The sequence below is a fragment of the Scyliorhinus torazame genome, chromosome 14 (genome assembly GCF_047496885.1).
Source record: "Scyliorhinus torazame isolate Kashiwa2021f chromosome 14, sScyTor2.1, whole genome shotgun sequence".
NCBI classification, from domain to species: Eukaryota; Metazoa; Chordata; class Chondrichthyes; order Carcharhiniformes; family Scyliorhinidae; genus Scyliorhinus; species Scyliorhinus torazame.
In genome coordinates, this window is record NC_092720.1 from 228,745,475 (window position 1) to 228,769,572 (window position 24,098).

Below are 24,098 nucleotides of genomic sequence, written 5' to 3' on the forward strand. Positions count from 1 at the left end.
TCCAAGCACTTCGCCATATCCCGAGCTGAAAGAGGTGCTGTATAAATTCAAACTCGCCACTCCCGTGCCTTCGCCCCCATCGACTCCCGCCCGCCACAGGGTGGTGTTTGGCTGTTGTGTGGTGCAAATCATTCAACCAGGAGTGACTCGAGTGAGAGCAGGAATTTAATGGTGTTGGTAGTTTTGAAGAACTGTAAACGTCGAAGCTGGAAACAAAGGTGACCTGCCGCATGGCCCAGTCGACAGTGACCCCCTCCCCTCCCTCACGCGGTGTGAATTTACTGGTTCAGAAGGTGCATTCCGGGGGTTCCTTCACTTCCCCCTCCTTAACTTCGGGACTGTTGGGATTGTGCTCCAGGAGCCAATCTGCGAGCCAGATCTGTAACAGAAAGTAAACCAGTTAGTCCTCGGAAACCTCCCTCCCCCACCCACACCCCCCCACCCCAAGTACCTCCTTCTGTAGCACGGCCAAGGGGGGGGGGGTCTTAGCACTGTCGAGGGGCTGGTGGGGGGGTCAGCAATCTGCTGGGAAAGACAGATATCTCCCAATCTTCACCTGAAACTCAAGAGTGTGGGACGTATAACCTGTGGGTCACTCGCGAGATTCAGGCGTGTATGTCAAGCCCGACGCCTCCAAGCAGTGCTGCCGGAGCGCACGAGGTGAGGAGGAATTTCTGCTCCCAGAGGGTCCTGTCGGGAATTCTGTCCCCCCCCCCCAGAGGAGGCCGGAGCCTGGGCAGTTAAACAGATTCGGGGCTGGGTTAGACAGATTCCTGACTGGCAAAGGACTCAAGGGTTTACGGGGGAAACGGGCAGAAATAGCAGCGGGCGTAAGGCCATGGTCAGGTCAGCCGTGAGCTCATCGACTGGGTCAACAGGCTCGAGGGGCCGAAAGGCCTCATGTAAAATTTTTTAAAAAAAATTTAGAGTACCCAATTCATTTTTTCCAATTAAGGGGCAATTTAGCGTGGCCAATCCACCCACCCTGCACATCTTTGGGTTGTGGGGGCGAAACCCACGCAGACACGGGGAGAATGTGCAAACTCCACACGGACAGTGACCCAGAGCCGGGATTGAACCTGGGACCTCGGCGCCGAGAGGCAGCAGTGCTAACCCACTGTGCCACCGTGCTGCCCAGGGCCTCATCTTGCTTCTCGAACAAAATGAGAGCACAAGGTGTTTTGCTCTTGTCCATCCCGAATGACCCTCCTCCAGGGCGATGAGGGACGGAAGGGGGTCGACATACCAGCCTCGCCAGGGATGCCCACGGTTGTGACTGTACGCCTTTTGAAAACAAATTCTCACGTTCTTCTGCTGTTATGGTGGAAGAGCCGTCTTTGAGTCGTGCCGTTAGCCTGCGGCCCTGTCTGGACTTTGGTTGGTGTGGGTGCGGTTGGATGGCACTAATTGAAACAAGAGCAAGGGAGTTCTCCCAGGTGACCTGGACAATATTTATCCCTCAATCAACATCCGGTCATGATCAGGATCTATCCCTTCAGAAAGTCCTTTGCTGGCTGTGACGAACTTTGGCCGACTATCTCCACCTCCGATGTGGATCCTGGGCGAGATCTGGACGTAGCGGTGGGGTTAGGAGAGTTGAGAAATTGGAGCTTCACAGCGTGGGGCTCGTTAATCACTCAGGGATGTAGAGCACTGACTTTGTACATATTTGACCTGACCATGCATCAGACCTCACTCTTGTTGGCCCGTTTGAGGTGGGCCCATCACGACCTTGCCCTCAGTGCCAGTCACCATCACTCTCCTGCATTCAGGGAGACCACATCACCCGGCTCCCTGAGCCCCCCCCCCCCCCCCCCCCCCCCCCCCCCCCCCGCGGACGCATAGGTGGGGCCACGCCCAGGAGGGTCACCCAAGTATCCTCCCTAATCCTGGACCTTCTCGAACCGTGTGGCGATAAACGCTCGGGTTAACTCCCAGAACCAGCCCCCCACCCCACAGCCCCCCATCCCCACAGAACCACCCACCCACTCCACAGCCCCCCATCCACCCCAGAACCAACCCCCCACCCCACAGCCCCCCCATCCCTACAGAACCACCCACCCACCCCACAGCCCCCCATCCACCCCAGAACCAGCCCCCCACCCCACAGCCCCCCCATCCCCACAGAACCACCCACCCACCCCACAGCCCCCCATCCACCCCAGAACCAGCCCCCCACCCCACAGCCCCCCCATCCCCACAGAACCACCCCCCCACCCCACAGCCCCCCCATCCCCACAGACCCCTCCCACCCCTTCCCAGCTGGCCAGGATGCAAGGCCCAGGACAAGAGTGTCTCCCCCCCACCCCCCCCAATCCCCTGCTCCGTCGGTCTGGTCGGGCCAGGATTTTCCGGACTCCCCGCCTGCCCTTGGTCCCTCGGGGAAACAAGGGACTCAGGGAGGGGGCAGGTGTGGTGAGCCACGTAAGGCTGTTGTATATATTGTTCTGATCTATTAGTATTGTTCTCTCCACTGTTGTATATACTTGTTGTTATTGCTGTTCTGTTATTGGTTGTTGCTGTTGTACTGTTGGAATGTTATTATTGGTGCTGCTGTTGGCTCCGCCTGTGGCTCCGCCCAGCGGTGGGGGTATAGAGCCTGTTGACCTGGGTCAGCCCTGCAGTGCGGGAGGAGCTACAGGTCGGCACATATTTAGCTTATTGAAGCATCGGTTCACTGCTTCTCAGCGTCTCGTCTGAATTGATGTCCAGCAATTTAATAAACTAAAATTTTGATAATGGATGCTGCCCTCAAACCTGAACGCCTGGAACTGGACCCGCAGGCTGCTGAAACGCCGGCTATCTTTGAGCATTGGCTCAGCTGCTTCGAGACCTACCTCGAACCCTCGACTGCTGCAGTTTCCCCGGCAATCAAGCAATATCTCCTCAACGCCCGGGTGAGACACCGGATCTTCCAGTTAATCCGAGATGTGGGCTCGAATGCGGAGGCTGTAGGTGTACTCAAGGGATAGTTTGTGAGGCCGTTCAACGAGGTTCTCGCCCGACACCTCCTCACCACGCGGCGTCGGCGCCAGCGTGAGTCGCTCGGGGAGTATCTTCGGGAGTTGAGGGTACTCGCCCGCAGTTGTAACTGCCGGGCGGTCTCTGCACCGGAGCATTTGGAGCTAATGATTCGGGACACGTATGTGGCTGGAGTCCGGTCCAGCTATGTCCGGCACGTCTCCTCGGGAAAGGGACGATCAACCTCGAGGCGACAGTGAAGCTGGCGACCTCACCATAAGTGGCTTTCCAGAGCCTCGAGGCCTTCCCATCCGACCACGCGGCATCCTCGGGGACGTCAGACGTGAAGCCATCCCCCGACCCAGGCTTATCTCACTCCTGCGCCGCGCGGCTGCCAGCCAGCTCCGGGGGACCTTGCTGTTATCTCTGCGGGCAGGGTCAGCATCCCCGGCAGTGCTGCCCAGCTCCGGGGGACCTTGCTGTTATCTCTGCGGGCAGGGTCAGCATCCCCGGCAGTGCTGCCCAGCTCCGGGGGACCTTGCTGTTATCTCTGCGGGCAGGGCCGGCATCCCCGGCAGTGCTGCCCAGCTCCGGGGGACCTTGCTGTTATCTCTGCGGGCAGGGCCTGCATCCCCGGCAGTGCTGTCCAGCTCCGGGGGACCTTGCTGTTATCTCTGCGGGCAGGGCCGGCATCCCCGGCAGCGCTGCCCAGCTCCGGGGGACCTTGCTGTTATCTCTGCGGGCAGGGCCTGCATCCCCGGCAGTGCTGCCCAGCTCCGGGGGACCTTGCTGTTATCTCTGCGGGCAGGGCTGGCATCCCCGGCAGCGCTGCCCAGCTCCGGGGGACCTTGCTGTTATCTCTGCGGGCAGGGCCTGCATCCCCGGCAGCACTGTCCAGCTCCGGGGGACCTTGCTGTTATCTCTGCGGGCAGGGTCAGCATCCCCGGCAGTGCTGCCCAGCTCCGGGGGACCTTGCTGTTATCTCTGCGGGCAGGGCCTGCATCCCCGGCAGCACTGTCCAGCTCCGGGGGACCTTGCTGTTATCTCTGCGGGCAGGGTCAGCATCCCCGGCAGTGCTGCCCAGCTCCGGGGGACCTTGCTGTTATCTCTGCGGGCAGGGCCAGCATCCCCGGCAGTGCTGCCCAGCTCCGGGGGACCTTGCTGTTATCTCTGCGGGCAGGGTCAGCATCCCTGGCAGCGCTGCCCAGCTCCGGGGGACCTTGCTGTTATCTCTGCGGGCAGGGCCTGCATCCCCGGCAGCGCTGCCCAGCTCCGGGGGACCTTGCTGTTATCTCTGCGGGCAGGGCCAGCATCCCCGGCAGTGCTGCCCAGCTCCGGGGGACCTTGCTGTTATCTCTGCGGGCAGGGCCAGCATCCCCGGCAGTGCTGCCCAGCTCCGGGGGACCTTGCTGTTATCTCTGCGGGCAGGGCTGGCATCCCCGGCAGTGCTACCCAGCTCCGGGGGACCTTGCTGTTATCTCTGCGGGCAGGGCCAGCATCCCCGGCATTGCTACCCAGCTCCGGGGGACCTTGCTGTTATCTCTGCGGGCAGGGCCTGCATCCCCGGCAGTGCTGCCCAGCTCCGGGGGACCTTGCTGTTATCTCTGCGGGCAGGGCCTGCATCCCCGGCAGCGCTGCCCAGCTCTGGGGGACCTTGCTGTTATCTCTGCGGGCAGGGCTGGCATCCCCGGCAGTGCTGCCCAGCTCCGGGGGACCTTGCTGTTATCTCTGCGGGCAGTGTCAGCATCCCCGGCAGTGCTGCCCAGCTCCGGGGGACCTTGCTGTTATCTCTGCGGGCAGTGCCAGCATCCCCGGCAGTGCTGCCCAGCTCCGGGGGACCTTGCTGTTATCTCTGCGGGCAGGGCCAGCATCCCCGGCAGTGCTGTCCAGCTTCGGGGGACCTTGCTGTTATCTCTGCGGGCAGTGTCAGCATCCCCGGCAGTGCTGTCCAGCTCCGGGGGACCTTGCTGTTATCTCTGCGGGCAGGGTCAGCATCCCCGGCAGCACTGCCCAGCTCCGGGGGACCTTGCTGTTATCTCTGCGGGCAGGGCCTGCATCCCCGGCAGCGCTGCCCAGCTCCGGGGGACCTTGCTGTTATCTCTGCGGGCAGGACCAGCATCCCCGGCAGCGCTGCCCAGCTCCGGGGGACCTTGCTGTTATCTCTGCGGGCAGTGTCAGCATCCCCGGCAGTGCTGCCCAGCTCCGGGGGACCTTGCTGTTATCTCTGCGGGCAGGGCTGGCATCCCCGGCAGTGCTGCCCAGCTCCGGGGGACCTTGCTGTTATCTCTGCGGGCAGGGCTGGCATCCCCGGCAGTGCTGCCCAGCTCCGGGGGACCTTGCTGTTATCTCTGCGGGCAGGGCCTGCATCCCCGGCAGCGCTGTCCAGCTCCGGGGGACCTTGCTGTTATCTCTGCGGGCAGGGCCTGCATCCTCGGCAGTGCTGCCCAGCTCCGGGGGACCTTGCTGTTATCTCTGCGGGCAGGGCCTGCATCCCCGGCAGCGCTGCCCAGCTCCGGGGGACCTTGCTGTTATCTCTGCGGGCAGGGCCTGCATCCCCGGCAGTGCTGCCCAGCTCCGGGGGACCTTGCTGTTATCTCTGCGGGCAGGGTCAGCATCCCCGGCAGTGCTGTCCAGCTCCGGGGGACCTTGCTGTTATCTCTGCGGGCAGGGCTGGCATCCCCGGCAGCGCTGCCCAGCTCCGGGGGACCTTGCTGTTATCTCTGCGGGCAGGGCCAGCATCCCCGGCAGTGCTGCCCAGCTCCGGGGGACCTTGCTGTTATCTCTGCGGGCAGGGCCAGCATCCCCGGCAGCACTGCCCAGCTCCGGGGGACCTTGCTGTTATCTCTGCGGGCAGGACCAGCATCCCCGGCAGCACTGTCCAGCTCCGGGGGACCTTGCTGTTATCTCTGCGGGCAGGGCCTGCATCCCCGGCAGTGCTGCCCTGCTCCGGGGGACCTTGCTGTTATCTCTGCGGGCAGGACCAGCATCCCCGGCAGTGCTGTCCAGCTCCGGGGGACCTTGCTGTTATCTCTGCGGGCAGGGCCAGCATCCCCGGCAGTGCTGCCCAGCTCCGGGGGACCTTGCTGTTATCTCTGCGGGCAGGGCCAGCATCCCCGGCAGCGATGCCCAGCTCCGGGGGACCTTGCTGTTATCTCTGCGGGCAGGACCTGCATCCCCGGCAGTGCTGCCCAGCTCCGGGGGACCTTGCTGTTATCTCTGTGGGCAGGGCTGGCATCCCCGGCTGCGCTGCCCAGCTCCGGGGGACCTTGCTGTTATCTCTGCGGGCAGGGTCAGCATCCCTGGCAGTGCTGTCCAGCTCCGGAGGACCTTGCTGTTATCTCTGCGGGCAGGGCCTGCATCCCCGGCAGTGCTGTCCAGCTCCGGGGGACCTTGCTGTTATCTCTGCGGGCAGGGCCTGCATCCCCGGCAGTGCTGCCCAGCTCCGGGGGACCTTGCTGTTATCTCTGCGGGCAGGGCCTGCATCCCCGGCAGTGCTGCCCAGCTCCGGGGGACCTTGCTGTTATCTCTGCGGGCAGGGCTGGCATCACCGGCAGTGCTGCCCAGCTCCGGGGGACCTTGCTGTTATCTCTGCGGGCAGGGCTGGCATCACCGGCAGTGCTGCCCAGCTCCGGGGGACCTTGCTGTTATCTCTGCGGGCAGGACCAGCATCCCCGGCAGTGCTGCCCAGCTCCGGGGGACCTTGCTGTTATCTCTGCGGGCAGGGCCTGCATCCCCGGCAGTGCTGTCCAGCTCCGGGGGACCTTGCTGTTATCTCTGCGGGCAGGGCCTGCATCCCCGGCAGTGCTGCCCAGCTCCGGGGGACCTTGCTGTTATCTCTGCGGGCAGGGCCAGCATCCCCGGCAGCGCTGCCCAGCTCCGGGGGACCTTGCTGTTATCTCTGCGGGCAGGGCTGGCATCCCCGGCAGTGCTGCCCAGCTCCGGGGGACCTTGCTGTTATCTCTGCGGGCAGGGCTGGCATCCCCGGCAGTGCTGCCCAGCTCCGGGGGACCTTGCTGTTATCTCTGCGGGCAGTGTCAGCATCCCTGGCAGCGCTGCCCAGCTCCGGGGGACCTTGCTGTTATCTCTGCGGGCAGGGCTGGCATCCCCGGCAGCGCTGCCCAGCTCCGGGGGACCTTGCTGTTATCTCTGCGGGCAGGGCCAGCATCCCCGGCAGCACTGCCCAGCTCCGGGGGACCTTGCTGTTATCTCTGCGGGCAGGGCTGGCAGACCCGTCAGTGCTGCCCAGCTCCGGGGGACCTTGCTGTTATCTCTGCGGGCAGGGCCAGCATCCCCGGCAGTGCTGCCCAGCTCCGGGGGACCTTGCTGTTATCTCTGCGGGCAGGGCTGGCATCCCCGGCAGTGCTGCCCAGCTCCGGGGGACCTTGCTGTTATCTCTGCGGGCAGGGCCAGCATCCCCGGCAGCGCTGCCCAGCTCCGGGGGACCTTGCTGTTATCTCTGCGGGCAGGACCAGCATCCCCGGCAGTGCTGCCCAGCTCCGGGGGACCTTGCTGTTATCTCTGCGGGCAGGGCCAGCATCCCCGGCAGGGCTGCCCAGCTCCGGGGGACCTTGCTGTTATCTCTGCGGGCAGGGCCTGCATCCCCGGCAGCACTGTCCAGCTCCGGGGGACCTTGCTGTTATCTCTGCGGGCAGGGCCAGCATCCCCGGCAGTGCTACCCAGCTCCGGGGGACCTTGCTGTTATCTCTGCGGGCAGGACCTGCATCCCCGGCAGTGCTGCCCAGCTCCGGGGGACCTTGCTGTTATCTCTGCGGGCAGGGCCTGCATCCCCGGCAGCACTGTCCAGCTCCGGGGGACCTTGCTGTTATCTCTGCGGGCAGGGCCAGCATCCCCGGCAGTGCTACCCAGCTCCGGGGGACCTTGCTGTTATCTCTGCGGGCAGGGCCTGCATCCCCGGCAGTGCTGCCCAGCTCCGGGGGACCTTGCTGTTATCTCTGCGGGCAGGGCCAGCATCCCCGGCAGCACTGCCGAGCTCCGGGGGACCTTGCTGTTATCTCTGCGGGCAGGGCCAGCATCCCCGGCAGCACTGCCCAGCTCCGGGGGACCTTGCTGTTATCTCTGCGGGCAGGGCTGGCATCCCCGGCAGTGCTGCCCAGCTCCGGGGGATCTTGCTGTTATCTCTGCGGGCAGGGCCAGCATCCCCGGCAGTGCTGCCCAGCTCCAGGGGACCTTGCTGCTATCTCTGCGGGCAGGGCCAGCATCCCCGGCAGTGCTGCCCAGCTCCGGGGGACCTTGCTGTTATCTCTGCGGGCAGGGCCAGCATCCCCGGCAGTGCTGTCCAGCTCCGGGGGACCTTGCTGTTATCTCTGCGGGCAGGGCCAGCATCCCCGGCAGTGCTGTCCAGCTCCGGGGGACCTTGCTGTTATCTCTGCGGGCAGGGCCAGCATCCCCGGCAGTGCTGCCCAGCTCCGGGGGACCTTGCTGTTATCTCTGCGGGCAGGGCCAGCATCCCCGGCAGCACTGTCCAGCTCCGGGGGACTTTGCTGTTATCTCTGCGGGCAGGGCCAGCATCCCCGGCAGTGCTGCCCAGCTCCGGGGGACCTTGCTGTTATCTCTGCGGGCAGGGCCAGCATCCCCGGCAGCGCTGCCCAGCTCCGGGGGACCTTGCTGTTATCTCTGCGGGCAGGGCTGGCATCCCCGGCAACGCTGTCCAGCTCCGGGGGACCTTGCTGTTATCTCTGCGGGCAGGGCTGGCATCCCCGGCAGTGCTGCCCAGCTCCGGGGGACCTTGCTGTTATCTCTGCGGGCAGGGCCAGCATCCCCGGCAGTGCTGCCCAGCTCCGGGGGACCTTGCTGTTATCTCTGCGGGCAGTGTCAGCATCCCCGGCAGCGCTGCCCAGCTCCGGGGGACCTTGCTGTTATCTCTGCGGGCAGGGCTGGCATCCCCGGCAGCGCTGTCCAGCTCCGGGGGACCTTGCTGTTATCTCTGCGGGCAGGGCTGGCATCCCCGGCAGTGCTGCCCAGCTCCGGGGGACCTTGCTGTTATCTCTGCGGGCAGGGCCAGCATCCCCGGCAGTGCTGCCCAGCTCCGGGGGACCTTGCTGTTATCTCTGCGGGCAGGGCCTGCATCCCCGGCAGTGCTGTCCAGCTCCGGGGGACCTTGCTGTTATCTCTGCGGGCAGGGCTGGCATCCCCGGCAGCGCTGTCCAGCTCCGGGGGACCTTGCTGTTATCTCTGCGGGCAGGGCTGACATCCCCGGCAGTGCTGCCCAGCTCCGGGGGACCTTGCTGTTATCTCTGCGGGCAGGGCCAGCATCCCCGGCAGCGATGCCCAGCTCCGGGGGACCTTGCTGTTATCTCTGCGGGCAGGGCCAGCATCCCCGGCAGTGCTGCCCAGCTCCGGGGGACCTTGCTGTTATCTCTGCGGGCAGGGCTGGCATCCCCAGCAGCGCTGCCCAGCTCCGGGGGACCTTGCTGTTATCTCTGCGGGCAGGGCTGGCATCCCCGGCAGTGCTGCCCAGCTCCGGGGGACCTTGCTGTTATCTCTGCGGGCAGGGCTGGCATCCCCGGCAGCGCTGTCCAGCTCCGGGGGACCTTGCTGTTATCTCTGCGGGCAGGGCTGGCATCCCCGGCAGTGCTGCCCAGCTCCGGGGGACCTTGCTGTTATCTCTGCGGGCAGGGCTGGCATCCCCGGCAGTGCTGCCCAGCTCCGGGGGACCTTGCTGTTATCTCTGCGGGCAGGGCCTGCATCCCCGGCAGCGCTGTCCAGCTCCGGGGGACCTTGCTGTTATCTCTGCGGGCAGGGCCTGCATCCCCGGCAGCGCTGTCCAGCTCCGGGGGACCTTGCTGTTATCTCTGCGGGCAGGGCCTGCATCCCCGGCAGCGCTGTCCAGCTCCGGGGGACCTTGCTGTTATCTCTGCGGGCAGGGCTGGCATCCCCGGCAGTGCTGCCCAGCTCCGGGGGACCTTGCTGTTATCTCTGCGGGCAGGGCCGACATCCCCGGCAGTGCTGCCCAGCTCCGGGGGACCTTGCTGTTATCTCTGCGGGCAGGGCTGGCATCCCCGGCAGCGCTGCCCAGCTCCGGGGGACCTTGCTGTTATCTCTGCGGGCAGGGCTGGCATCCCCGGCAGTGCTGCCCAGCTCCGGGGGACCTTGCTGTTATCTCTGCGGGCAGGGCTGGCATCCCCGGCAGTGCTGCCCAGCTCCGGGGGACCTTGCTGTTATCTCTGCGGGCAGGGCTGGCATCCCCGGCAGTGCTGCCCAGCACGCAGCGCTGTGTGTAATGAGTCATTTTCTGGAGGTATGTCTGAGCCGCTCTAAAGCCCCAAAATCAAAAGCCGGTCGGCCTGAGGCTCACAGACCCCACAACGTGGCATCGTGCCTGCCGGGACCGCCCCCTTCCGACGCGTCATCCGCCGCGTGCGACCCGTGGCCGCCGCCATCTTGGCCGACATTGTCGATGCCGACATTTTATGATCACGCTGTTGCCACAGATAGTCATTCGCATTACCTCAGCTCGGTCCAGCTCGACCAGTCCCGGCCTTACCATCTGCCAAATTCGATGATGGCTGTCAAACGCAACGGGCAGGAGACGTCCTGCCTCTTCGACTCCGGGTGTTAGACGTTTTAGTTGCTGTGATATAAAGAGTCTAAAGTTCTATTCCTTTTTCACCAACACACATTTATTTCCTTCCAACAGCCTCTGCACAAAACTCTAACTACACATCACCTGACAGAGGCCACCTGAAGCCCCTTTACATATCTGTGTCAATTAATGGATACTTAACATAAATGAGACAACTAATTGCAATGTTTCTTAACCCATTACTTCACAGTCTCCCCTTCCTAGGAGAAAAAAAAATAATTAGGTGAAAATAAAATTTCAAGAAACTCAAAAACACACACATGATTTTCCCCTTTTGTTTTGTTTGGACGAGAAAGGGAAAAAAAACAGTCACAGAAACAAGCGCCCTTCATTAACAATATCCAAAAGTTTCTGTGAACTCGCCTTCGTGAAACAGTCTGACAGTTGATAGCTCCTGTTGACCCATTTAATTTTTGTTATTTCCCCTCTGTCCAACATCTGCTTCAAACTTGCGATGTCTATCCGTAACCTCTTTTCATTGACACTTTTTGTAGAGTGCACATTGTCCCACAGGGATTTATTGTCAATGTGACAGTCAATAGTTATATTACCCAAATCCCCTAATCCCAAAATTTCTGTCAATACCAGACTTATATAAAAGGCCATATCCACCGCCTCTACAAGGCTTAACGTCTCAGCAGCCAAAGTGCTTTTTACCACTCTCCTTATTTTCTTTGTTTCCCACACAAGCGGGCAACATTTACCATTGTACCCCAAAAGGAAAATTATAAAACCTCCTGCGCTTGAAACCCCAACATAAATTTGCGTCGGACGCATCACTATAAACTATGAGTTTCAAGTGCCTAAGGTCACCTAAAACCAGGAACTTCAAAACACACTCCTGCATTTTTAGTTTGGCCAACGCTTTATTTGCTCTTATTATGTCTTCCACTTTGGGATCATTCATTTTTGTACTCAACTCTGAGACATCAAAACTCACGTCCGGTCTAGTCTGTCTACCTAACCAATTCAGTTGCCCAATTAAACTTCGCAGTTGCTCTTTTTCTATCTTTGAAACCATTGCGTCTTTTTGTGAAACTCGGCCACGACTAATTGCTATTGGGCTGATGCTTTCCAAATAAGATTGCTGACGTAAAGTTGCCCCTAACTTAGTCTGTCCAATTTCCAGTCCAATATATTTAAATGCACCGGAAGCCTGACTTCCAACCCTGAATTCTTTCCTCAAACCAGAGATTACAATAGTTTCAAAATCACTAGTCCAACCCCACAAAAAATCATCGACATGCATCATAAAAATGCCAGAAAGGTTTCCTTTATAGTGCCCGTAAAACATTGCAGGATCTGCTTTCAACTGGTAACAGCCTAACTTTAACAAAACTGACCTTACCGAAAAATACCAGACTCTAGGTGCATCATTTAATCCATATACACACTTGTTCCACTTCCAGATTACCCCTTCTGTGTTAGCTCCTTCTTTAGGAGGTCAGAGAAAAATGTCTCTCTGGAGCTGATGCCCCTGCAAAAAGGCAGCTTTTATATCTATAGATTTGCATTCCCATGCCTTTGTGGCTAATAGAGCCAAGAAGATCTTTAAAATAACCTTTCCTGCTGTAGGTGAATCTACCCTTGAATCCTGATCTTCTAAGTTTTCTTCAAATCCCCTTGCCACAAGCCTGGCCTTTGCCTTATACGTTCCATCCGGAAGAACCTTTTTCGTGCAAATCCATCTGTGGGATAGAGCTCTTTGTCCCCTATCTGGTACTCCCGTGTATACCCCATATTCACTCCAACTATGCAATTCTTGCTGTTTAGCTTCTTTAATAACTTTTTCAGTCTTACTCATGTTCCGAGATCTTGATAAACTATGTCCCCTCTCCCGCCTGGTATCTCGTTCTATACTGCTACTGCTTGGTCTTTCCCTTCTGCTGTGGGATGTCCTTTCAATAGTTCTCGACCTTTTCCTGTGGACCTGTTCACTAACCGATGTACTATCTGAACTGGCACTGCGTTTCTGTGCCCTCCATTTTTGAACTTTGTTTTCCCAATCCATTGTCTTGACTCCTTCCCCTGAATGCTGTACATTCAACCAATGTTTATACTTTCCAGTGGCCTTCCCTGCTCTACTAATAACAGTTGCATCCTTCCATTGACTAGACCCTTCAGGCAAGTATGTCACTTTTGTACCAACTTTTGGCAGCTGCCCTTTTGGATAAATGGCCTGTTCTAATTCATCAGAAGTGTTGTGTTCCTCCGCAGAAACCCTGTCTATATCAGTTAATTGGTCCTCATAGTTCTGTAACACATGCGTACCAGATGACTCTGGTTCCTCGTCATGTCTGTCTGCTCTGTCTAAATTTGTAATCTGTACCCATTATCCTTGATGAATGTACCCTAACAGTTTGATTACCATGTTGCAAAATAATTGTTTTGCCATCTATGCCTATGATCTTCCCTGGGCCTTTCCATTCATTAGAATTGTCTCTCTTATAGTATACCATGCCTCCTTGCTGAAACATGGCATCTGATGGCCGTACGTTATGTCTTAAAGCTCTGCGAATTCTTTCAGAGACTTCTGCTTCCAAAAAAGTGTTTCTACTGCTTTGTAATGCATTTAAATGTTCAGCAAAACCAGAGACAATTGTAGTCCCCTCCCAAGCTGGAGGCTGGTCATCCAAAATGGACGGAATTTTAGGGTTTCTACCAAACACTAATTGATAAGGACTATAGCCCCCAACCATCTGCAATGAATTCTTTGCATGTACTGCCCATGCTAAAGCTGAATTTAGCCTGCAATTTGGTTGATCTGCCAAAATTTTCCGAAGCATGTCATTGATGACAGCATGATTTCTTTCACAGACACCATTACTAAATGGGCTTTCTGCAGCCGTATTCATAACTCCGATATTCATGTTTTCACACATATCCCTAAACTCATCATTAGCAAATTCTCCCCCATTGTCCGTAAGGAATTTTGCCGGTGGACCCATTCCTGTCCTTATGCATTTTTCCACGATTTGATCCAGAATTACTCTCTTTTCTTTACTTCATACAATCGTTGATTGACTATATCTGGTTGCTAATTCTACAAAATGCAAAATAAATATATTATTTGCTTTATCCCAGGTCTTAAGGTCCATGGCCACAATGTCGTTAAAATCCCTGGCCAAAGGTAGGGTTACTATCGGTCGTGCTGGTGTCCTACTGTACTTCCTACAAACTTCACAGCAGTCACCAACCTGTTCTATCAGTTTAGTATAGTCGCATCCCTTACCCCTGCATCCTTTAATACATTTTTCAGCCTCCGAGGAGACGGATGTGCAAATTGCCTATGCAGTTTTAATACCACAAGCTTTTTATCAGCTAAAGTCCCATTTTCAACTGCCTTAACACATCCTTAACCACTCTACTTGAAATAGTAAACTGAACTCCTGTCAAAACCAGGAGCCTATCCATGTTGCTCACTCTAGCACAGTCAAGTAATTTAAAGGCCAACACAGACTGTGGAAATTCCAGGTTGTGTTTCTGCAGCCGTTTATATAGTCTGCCAAATTCCATTATATAGTCTTCCATGGAGATATCCTCCATTTTCCGGAACTTATCAAATTCCGACCATGCTTCATACGCACTTAACAAGTCATCTTTCTTGTAAATCTTATCCATATAATGTAATAAAGTGTCCAGACCTTCTTCTGAGTCTAACTCTTCCAATTCCAGCTCAGAAAGCACTTTGTTTCGGATTTTACTGCCATATGGTAAAGAAAGAGCCAATGCCATGCCTTGTTTTCTCTTTCCCAAAGCAGTTACCTTAGTCCACATAACTACTGCACTTCTCCATTGGTCGTACGATTCCCTTTCAGAAAATAAGGGAGGATAGTCATATCCGGCCATCTTTATCCTCGGCTCAGCCATGTATCTTTTTCTCCCCCTTCTCACTCACTCCTTGGTTTGATCAGGAAAAGTTGTATCTTTCAAACCTTCACATTTACACAGCAACCACCCTCTGCTCCTATTGTTATACGTTTTAGTTACTGTTGTATGAAGAGTCAAAACTCCTGTTCCTTTTCACCAAACGCCATTTATTTCACTTCAACAGCCTCTGCACAAAACTCCGACAACACACCACCCGACAGAGGCCACCTGAAGTCCCTTTACATATCAGTGTCAATTAATGGATACTTAACATAAATGAGACAACTAATTGCAATGTCTCGTAACCCATTACTTAACACCGGGAGCACAGATAGTTTTGTCCAGCGGGATATGGTAAGGCTCTGCGCCCTCCGCGTCTCGCAGACCATATCCCTCGCATCCGGTTCGCACTCTGTACAGATCCGGGGGTATTGCGTCGCAAATCTGTCAATAGAAGGCGTAGAGTACACTAACTTTAAGCTCTACGTCCTCCCTCATCTCTGCGCTCCCCTCCTGCTCGGGTTAGATTTCCAGTGCAACCTCAGAAGCCTAACACTAAAATTCGGGAACCCCTGCCCCCTCTCACGATCTGCAGCCTCGCGACCCTGAAGGTCGCCCCTCCCTCGCTCTTCGCGAACCTCACCCCAGATTGTAAGCCCGTCGCCACCCGGAGCAGACGGTACAGTGCTCAGGACAGGGCCTTCATCAGGTCAGAGGTTCAGCGGCTCCTGGAGGAAGGGGTCATCAAGGCCAGCAACAGCCCCTGGAGAGCGCAAGTGGTGGTCGTCCGGACCAGGGAGAAGAACCGGATAGTAGTCGACTACAGTCAGACGATCAACCGGTACACGCAGCTCGATGCGTACCCCCTCCCACGCATATCTGACACGGTAAATCAGATTGTGCAGTATCGAGTCTTCTCTACGGTAGACTTGAAGCCCGTGTACCACCAGCTCCCTATCCGGCCGGAAGACCGCCAGTACACTGCCTTCGAGGCAGGTGGCCACCTCTTCCATTTCCTCAGGGTCCCCTTCGGGTCACCAATGGGGTTTCGGTCTTCCAACGAACAATGGACCGAATGGTGGACCAGTACGGGCTGCGGGCCACGTTCCCGTACTTGGATAATGTCACCATCTGCGGCCATGACCTGCAGGACCATGACGCGAACCTAGACAAATTCCTCCGCACCGCCCGACTCCTTAATTTAACCTGCAAAAAGGAGAAATGCGTTTTCCGCAGAACCCGGCCAGCCATCCTCGGCTATGTCGTGGAAAACGGTGTCCTAGGGCCCGACCCCAGCCGCATGCGCCCCCTTCTCCAGCTCCCCTTCCCCACTGCCCCAAGGCCCTAAAACGATGCCTGGGGTTTTTCTCGTATTATGCCCAGTGGGTCCCCAACTACGCGGACAAGGCCCGCCCACTCATTAAGTCCACCATTTTTCCCCTGGCGGCTGAGGGCCGCTTGGCTTTCAACCGCATCAGAGCCGACATTGCCAAGGCCGCGATGCCGCTGGGGATGAATCGCTTCCGTTCCAGGTGGAGAGCGATGCGTCTGACTTTCCCCTGGCCGCTACCATCAACCAGGCAGGAAGGCCAGTCGCCTCCCGTACCCTCCATGCCTCTGGGATTCGACACTCCTCCGTCGCGAAGGAGGCACAAGCCATTGTGGAAGCTGTGCGACACTGAAAAATGAAATGAAATGAAAATCGCTTATTGTCACAAGTAGGCTTCAATGAAGTTACTGTGAAAAGCCCCTAGTCGCCACATTCCGGCGCCTGTTCGGGGAGGCTGGTACAGGAATTGAACCATGCTGCTGGCCTGCCTTGGTCTGCTTTAAAAGCCAGCCCCACTGGAGGCATTACCTGGCTGACAGGAGATTCACTCTCCTCACAGACCAACGGTCAGTTGCCTTCATGTTTAATAACACGCAGCGGGGCAAGGTTAAGAAGGACAAGATTTTGCAGTGGAGAATCGAGCTCTCCACCTATAACTACGACATCTTGTATCGCCCTGGGAAGTTCAACGAGCCCCAGATGCCCTGTCCCGCAGTATATGCGCCAGTGCGCAAACAGACCGGTTACGGGCCATCCACAACGACCTCTGTCACCCGGGGGTCACCCGGCTTCTTCACTTCGTCAAGGCCCACAACCTGCCCGACTCCACTGAGGATGTCAGGGCTGTGACCAGGGATTGGTAAATCTGTGCAGAGTGCAAGCCGCACTTCTATCGGCCGGACAAGGCTCACCTGGTAAAGGCCTCCCACCCTTTTGAACGCCTCAGCGTGGACTTTAAAGGGCCACTCCCGCCCACTGACCATAATGTGTACTTTCTCAACGTTGTTGATGAGTACTCCCGCTTCCCGTTTGCAATCCCTCGTCCTGATATGTCCTCTGCCACTGTCATCAAGGCCCTGTGCGGCATTTTCTCCCTGTTTGGTTTCCCCGCCTATACACATAGCGATCGGAGTTCCTCTTTTATGAGTGATGAGCTGCGTCAGTACCTGCTCAGTAAGGGAGTCGCCTCGAGCAGGACTACCAGCTACAACCCCCAGGGGAACGGGCAGCTGGAGAGGGAGAATGCTACTGTCTGGAAGGCCGTCCTTCTGGCCCTACGGTCTGGAAGTCTCCCAGTCTCCCGCTGGCAGGAGGTCCTCCCAGACGCGCTCCACTCCATCCAGTCGCTTCTGTGCACTGCCACAAACGAGACCCCTCACAACCGTCTATTTGTCTTTCCCAGGACGTCGATCTCCGGGGTCTCGCTCCCGGCCTGGTTGACGAAACCTGGGCAAGTCCTCCTACGGAAACACGCGAGGAGCCATGAGGCCGATCCCCTGGTCGAGCGGGTTCAGCTTCTCCACGCGAACCCTCAGTACGCGTATGTGGCACACCGCGATGGACGACAGGACACAGTCTCCCTCCGGGACCTGGCTCCCACAGGTACCCCCGCGCCCATTATCACCGCGCCCCTCCCAGCCCCCTCCCCACCCACTTCCCCACCTACACCTTCACCAACATCTCCCACAGGGTCCTTTAGCCCTGCCTCTGCGTCGTCACCCTATCCGGGACCCTGTTGTGCGGACGATGTGCCCCCGGAGCCGAAGGTCTCGACGCCAGTGTCCCCGCCGCAGCCGGAGCTGAGGCGTGCGCAGCGAACAATTCATCCTCCGGTGAGACTGAACGTGTGAGTCCGCTTCAACCCCGCCGGACTTCCAACAGCAACAACCAATAACAGAACAGCAATAACAACAAGTATATACAACAGTGGAGAGAACAATACTAATAGATCAGAACAATATATACAACAGCCTTACGTAGCCATACGTGGCTCACCACAGCAGGAAATGGGGTTGAGGGCCCAGCACATTCAGCCATGACCACTGGCGGAGCAGGCTGGATGGTCGGAATCCTGCTGCTGTTTCCGAGGCGCCACTCCCACTCCGGTAGCCCTCAGCAAGGCACTTACAATTGGATCGGCCGGTTTCCGCTTGCAGATTTCTGTCAACCCAATCAGCAAGGTGGGGTTCACAAACTTGCTGAGATAGTCCACCGCAGCCTGGTCAGCGGGAAACGGCTCGATGGTCACTGTGGGGATTTGGAAAAGAAGCGGCAAGTCTCAGCGTTGCACAGCACTTCAGCATCTTTTCAAGAATAGAGGTGGCGTTAAACCAGCTCTTCGTCAAGACATTCCCCCCCAGGACATTCATGGTATGTTAATTATATATCGCGAAGACGCTCGGGTGAAGGGCATTGTTTAACTATGTACACAGACACCACAGGTGGTCATGTTTGGGGTGTTGGAAGACCCGCGGGGGGGGGGGGGGGGGGGGGGGGGGAGAGGTGTGGATGTTTTGGCCTTTGCCTCCCCGATAGCCCGGAGTTGGATCTCGTTATGGAACATAGAACACAGAACATAGATGTTGGAGGGACTCGGAGCCATTAAAGGCAGGGGGGGTGGTGTGATGACATGCATCACTGTAAATACACAAGGGGTTAATGTAAATACATTGTGACTAAGTAAACACTAGAGGGAGCTCCAGAGAAGTCATGACACGCAGACACACAGCTAATGAACACATAGAATAGGACACGACCAATGGGCAGTCAAGACACCCAGAGGTGACACTACCACAAGGGGGCTACCGATATAAAAGGACAGGGCACACATGCTCTTTCTCTGTCCACAGACGACACGTAGAGAGACAGGGGCAGATCAAGGAAGCATCACACCCACCGCATGGCTGAGAGCAGACTGGTTAGTTTGAGTTACTGTAGCAAGATTAGCAGGAGAGTCGAACTCAAGTAGGAGAATTGTTAACTGTTCAATAAATGTGTTGAACCGATCTCCAAGTCTGAACCTTCCTTTGTCAGAGTGCACATCAAGGAAGCAGCGTATGCTACGTGAAGAAGCAGAACACAACAGGAGGGTCAGGGACCTGCCTGAATTCCTCCGGTTAGAAAAGATTAAGCGGGGGTCGGTTGAAATGTGGTTCACTCGGAGGTGGAAACCATTCATCCATTTCTTCAAGGAGGATTGAGGGGTCAGTGAGGGAGTGGGGGGGGGGACTTTTGGTGGGATAAGGGGGTAAAAAAGGGGGAAGGCAGGACACGGTTGGGGGCCGGGCTCAGGGAGGCTGGAGGGTTTGGGGTTGTTGGGTTGATGTGATGTCCTTCCGATGCTCTTTGATTGCTCTTTTGATGTTTTGTATGTTTATATTTGAGTTGAAAAGCCGTGAATAAAAATATTTTTTAAAGTAATGATTATGTATTCAGAGCACTTATAAAGAGAGACCGTTGGGCCACTGTGTTGCTGGTAGTGAGCAGGCACATGTAATGTTGCATTCTGGGAATAAACCCATTGGTGTCTAGTTTCATCGTCAAATAGCTTGGGTTTGGGGTAACACGCAACCATTGTGACTCGATAATGTGTTGGTGTAGAGTCAGCAGGGTTTAGCATGGGCAGATATTAAATAAAGTTCAGATGCACTGGATCTAATTGATTGGCAAAATGGGCTCATCCTGTTCCAGTGTAACAGGCTCGAGGGGCTGAATGGGCCTCCTCCTGTTCCTGAGTAAAAGACTCGAGGGGCTGAATGGGCCTCCTCCTGTTCCAGTGTAACAGACTCGAGTGGCTGAATGGGCCTTCTCCTGTTCCTGAGTAACAGACTCGAGGGGCTGAATGGGCCTCCTCCTGTTCCTGTGTCACAGACTCGAGGGATAGAATGGGCCTCCTCCTGTTCTTGTGTAACAGACTCGAGGGGCTGAATACCCCTCCTCCTGTTCCAGTGTAACAGACTCGAGTGGCTGAATGGGCCTCCTCCTGTTCCTGTGTAACAGACATGAGGGGCTGAATGGGCCTCCTCCTGTTCCTGTGTCACAGACTCGAGGGATAGAATGGGCCTCCTCCTGTTCTTGTGTAACAGACTCGAGGGGCTGAATACCCCTCCTCCTGTTCCAGTGTAACAGACTCGAGTGGCTGAATGGGCCTCCTCCTGTTCCTGTGTAACAGACTCGAGGGGCTGAATGGGCCTCCTCCTGTTCCAGTGTAACAGGCTTGAGGGGCTGAATGGGCCTCCTCCTGTTCCTGTGTAACAGACTCAAGGGGCTGAATGGGCCTCCTCCTGTTCCAGTGTAACAGGCTTGAGGGGCTGAATGGGCCTCCTCCTGTTCCTGTGTAACAGACTCGAGGGGCTGAATACCCCTCCTCCTGTTCCAGTGTAACAGACTCGAGTGGCTGAATGGGCCTCCTCCTGTTCCTGTATAACAGGCTCGAGGGGCTGAGTGGGCCTCCTCCTGTTCCTGTGTAACAGACTCGAGGGGCTGAATGGGCCTCCTCCTGTTCCTGTGTAACAGACTCGAGGGGCCGAATGGGCCTCCTCCTGTTCCTGTGTAACAGGCTCGAGGGGCTGAATGGGCCTCCTCCTGTTCTTGTGTAACAGGCTTGAGGGGCTGAATGGGCCTCCTCCTGTTCCTGTGTAACAGACTTGAGGGGCTGAATGGGCTCCTCCTGTTCCTGTGTAACAGACTCGAGGGGCTGAATGGGCTCCTCCTGTTCCTGAGTAACAGGCTCGAGGGGCTGAATGGGCCTCCTCCTGTTCCTGTGTAACAGGCTTGAGGGGCTGAATGGGCTCCTCCTGTTCCTGTGTAACAGGCTCGAGGGGCTGAATGGGCTCCTCCTGTTCCTGAGTAACAGGCTCGAGGGACTGAATGGGCCTCCTCCTGTTCCTGTGTAACAGGCTCGAGGGGCTGAATGGGCCTCCTCCTGTTCCTGAGTAACAGACTCGAGGGGCTGAATGGGCCTCCTCCTGTTCCTGTGTCACAGACTCGAGGGGCTGAATGGGCCTCCTCCTGTTCCTGTGTAACAGGCTCGAGGAGGGGGCTGAATGGGCCTCCTCCTGTTCCTGTGTCACAGACTCGAGGGATAGAATGGCCTCCTCCTGTTCTTGTGTAACATACTCAAGGGGCTGAATGGGCCTCCTCCTGTTCCAGTGTAACAGGCTTGAGGGGCTGAATGGGCCTCCTCCTGTTCCTGTGTAACAGGCTCGAGGGGCTGAATGGGCCTCCTCCTATTCCTGTGTAACAGACTCGAGGGGCTGAATGGGCCTCCTCCTGTTCCTGTATAACAGGCTCGGGGGGCTGAATGGGCCTCCTCCTGTTCCGGTGTAACAGACTCGAGGGGCTGAATGGGCTCCTTCTGTTCCTGTGTAACAGGCTCGAGGGGCTGAATGGGCTCCTCCTGTTCCTGAGTAACAGGCTCGAGGGGCTGAATGGGCCTCCTCCTGTTCCTGTGTAACAGGCTCGAGGGGCCGAATGGGCCTCCTCCTGTTCCAGTGTAACAGGCTCGAGGGGCTGAATGGACCTCCTCCTGTTCCTGTGTAACAGACTCGAGGGGCTGAATGGGCCTCCTCCTGTTCCTGTGCAACAGGCTTGAGGGGCTGAATGGGCACCCCCTGTTCCTGTGTAACAGGCTCGAGGGGCTGAATGGGCTCCGCCTGTTCCTGAGTAACAGGCTCGACGGGCTGAATGGGCCTCCTCCTGTTCCTGTGTAACAGGCTTGAGGGGCTGAATGGGCTCCTCCTGTTCCAGTGTAACAGGCTCGAGGGGCTGAATGGGCCTCCTCCTGTTTCTGTGTAACAGACTCGAGGGGCTGAATACCCCTCCTCCTGTTCCAGTGTAACAGACTCGAGTGGCTGAATGGGCCTCCTCCTGTTCCTGTGTAACAGGCTCGAGGGGCTGAATTGGCCTCCTCCTGTTTCTGTGTAACAGACTCGAGGGGCTGAATACCCCTCCTCCTGTTCCAGTGTAACAGACTCGAGTGGCTGAATGGGCCTCCTCCTGTTCCTGTGTCACAGACTCGAGGGGCTGAATGGGCCTCCTCCTGTTCCTGTGTAACAGGCTCGAGGAGGGGGCTGAATGGGCCTCCTTCTGTTACTGTGTAACAGGCTTGAGGGGCTGAATGGGCTCCTCCTGTTCCTGTGTAACAGACTCGAGAGGCTGAATGGGCCTCCTCCTGTTCCTGTGTAACAGACTCGAGGGGCTGAATGGGCCTCCTCCTGTTCCGGTGTAACAGACTTGAGGGGCTGAATGGGCCTCCTCCTATTCCTGTGTAACAGACTCGAGGGGCCGAATGGGCCTCCTCCTGTTCCTGTGTAACAGGCTCGAGGGGCTGAATGGGCCTCCTCCTGTTCTTGTGTAACAGGCTTGAGGGGCTGAATGGGCCTCCTCCTGTTCCTGTGTAACAGACTTGAGGGGCTGAATGGGCTCCTCCTGTTCCTGTGTAACAGACTCGAGGGGCTGAATGGGCTCCTCCTGTTCCTGTGTAACAGACACGAGGGGCTGAATGGGCCTCCTCCTGTTCCTGTGTAACAGGCTTGAGGTGCTAAATGGGCTCCTCCTGTTCCTGTGTAACAGGCTCGAGGGGCTGAATGGGCTCCTCCTGTTCCTGAGTAACAGACTCGATGGGCTGAATGGGCCTCCTCCTGTTCCTGTGTCACAGACTGGAGGGGCTGAATACCCCTCCTCCTGTTCCAGTGTAACAGACTCGAGTGGCTGAATGGGCCTCCTCCTGTTCCTGTGTAACAGACTCGAGGGGCTGAATGGGCCTCCTCCTGTTCCAGTGTAACAGGCTTGAGGGGCTGAATGGGCCTCCTCCTGTTCCTGTGTAACAGACTCAAGGGGCTGAATGGGCCTCCTCCTGTTCCAGTGTAACAGGCTTGAGGGGCTGAATGGGCCTCCTCCTGTTCCTGTGTAACAGACTCGAGGGGCTGAATACCCCTCCTCCTGTTCCAGTGTAACAGACTCGAGTGGCTGAATGGGCCTCCTCCTGTTCCTGTGTAACAGGCTCGAGGGGCTGAGTGGGCCTCCTCCTGTTCCTGTGTAACAGACTCGAGGGGCTGAATGGGCCTCCTCCTGTTCCTGTGTAACAGACTCGAGGGGCCGAATGGGCCTCCTCCTGTTCCTATGTAACAGGCTCGACGTGCTGAATGGGCCTCCTCCTGTTCTTGTGTAACAGGCTTGAGGGGCTGAATGGGCCTCCTCCTGTTCCTGTGTAACAGACTTGAGGGGCTGAATGGGCTCCTCCTGTTCCTGTGTAACAGACTCGAGGGGCTGAATGGGCTCCTCCTGTTCCTGTGTAACAGACACGAGGGGCTGAATGGGCCTCCTCCTATTCCTGTGTAACAGGCTTGAGGGGCTGAATGGGCTCCTCCTGTTCCTGTGTAACAGGCTCGAGGGGCTGAATGGGCTCCTCCTGTTACTGAGTAACAGGCTCGAGGGACTGAATGGGCCTCCTCCTGTTCCTGTGTAACAGGCTCGAGGGGCTGAATGGGCCTCCTCCTGTTCCTGAGTAACAGACTCGAGGGGCTGAATGGGCCTCCTCCTGTTCCTGTGTCACAGACTCGAGGGGCTGAATGGGCCTCCTCCTGTTCCTGTGTAACAGGCTCGAGGAGGGGGCTGAATGGGCCTCCTCCTGTTCCTGTGTCACAGACTCGAGGGATAGAATGGCCTCCTCCTGTTCTTGTGTAACATACTCAAGGGGCTGAATGGGCCTCCTCCTGTTCCAGTGTAACAGGCTTGAGGGGCTGAATGGGCCTCCTCCTGTTCCTGTGTAACAGGCTCGAGGGGCTGAATGGGCCTCCTCCTATTCCTGTGTAACAGACTCGAGGGGCTGAATGGGCTCCTCCTGTTCCAGTGTAACAGGCTCGAGGGGCTGAATGGGCCTCCTCCTGTTTCTGTGTAACAGACGCGAGGGGCTGAATACCCCTCCTCCTGTTCCAGTGTAACAGACTCGAGTGGCTGAATGGGCCTCCTCCTGTTCCTGTGTAACAGGCTCGAGGGGCTGAATGGGCCTCCTCCTGTTTCTGTGTAACAGACTCGAGGGGCTGAATACCCCTCCTCCTGTTCCAGTGTAACAGACTCGAGTGGCTGAATGGGCCTCCTCCTGTTCCTGTGTCACAGACTCGAGGGGCTGAATGGGCCTCCTCCTGTTCCTGTGTAACAGGCTCGAGGAGGGGGCTGAATGGGCCTCCTTCTGTTACTGTGTAACAGGCTTGAGGGGCTGAATGGGCTCCTCCTGTTCCTGTGTAACAGACTCGAGAGGCTGAATGGGCCTCCTCCTGTTCCTGTGTAACAGACTCGAGGGGCTGAATGGGCCTCCTCCTGTTCCGGTGTAAC

General features: G+C 57.3%; 1 protein-coding gene across 1 annotated transcript in view; it reads right to left on the minus strand.

Annotated features, from left to right (window-relative positions):
• Positions 1-147: 147 nt before the first annotated feature.
• Positions 148-24,098, minus strand: part of LOC140389448 (nucleoside diphosphate kinase homolog 5-like) — a 170,985-nt gene continuing 147,034 nt past the window's right edge. Inside the window, exons 5-6 of the mRNA XM_072473583.1 lie at positions 17,893-18,011; positions 148-379 (exon numbers count right to left, since the gene is read on the minus strand). Of these exons, the coding sequence (XP_072329684.1) occupies positions 287-379; positions 17,893-18,011 (212 nt within the window). The 3' untranslated portion in view covers positions 148-286. The remainder of the gene's footprint in view (positions 380-17,892; positions 18,012-24,098) is intronic.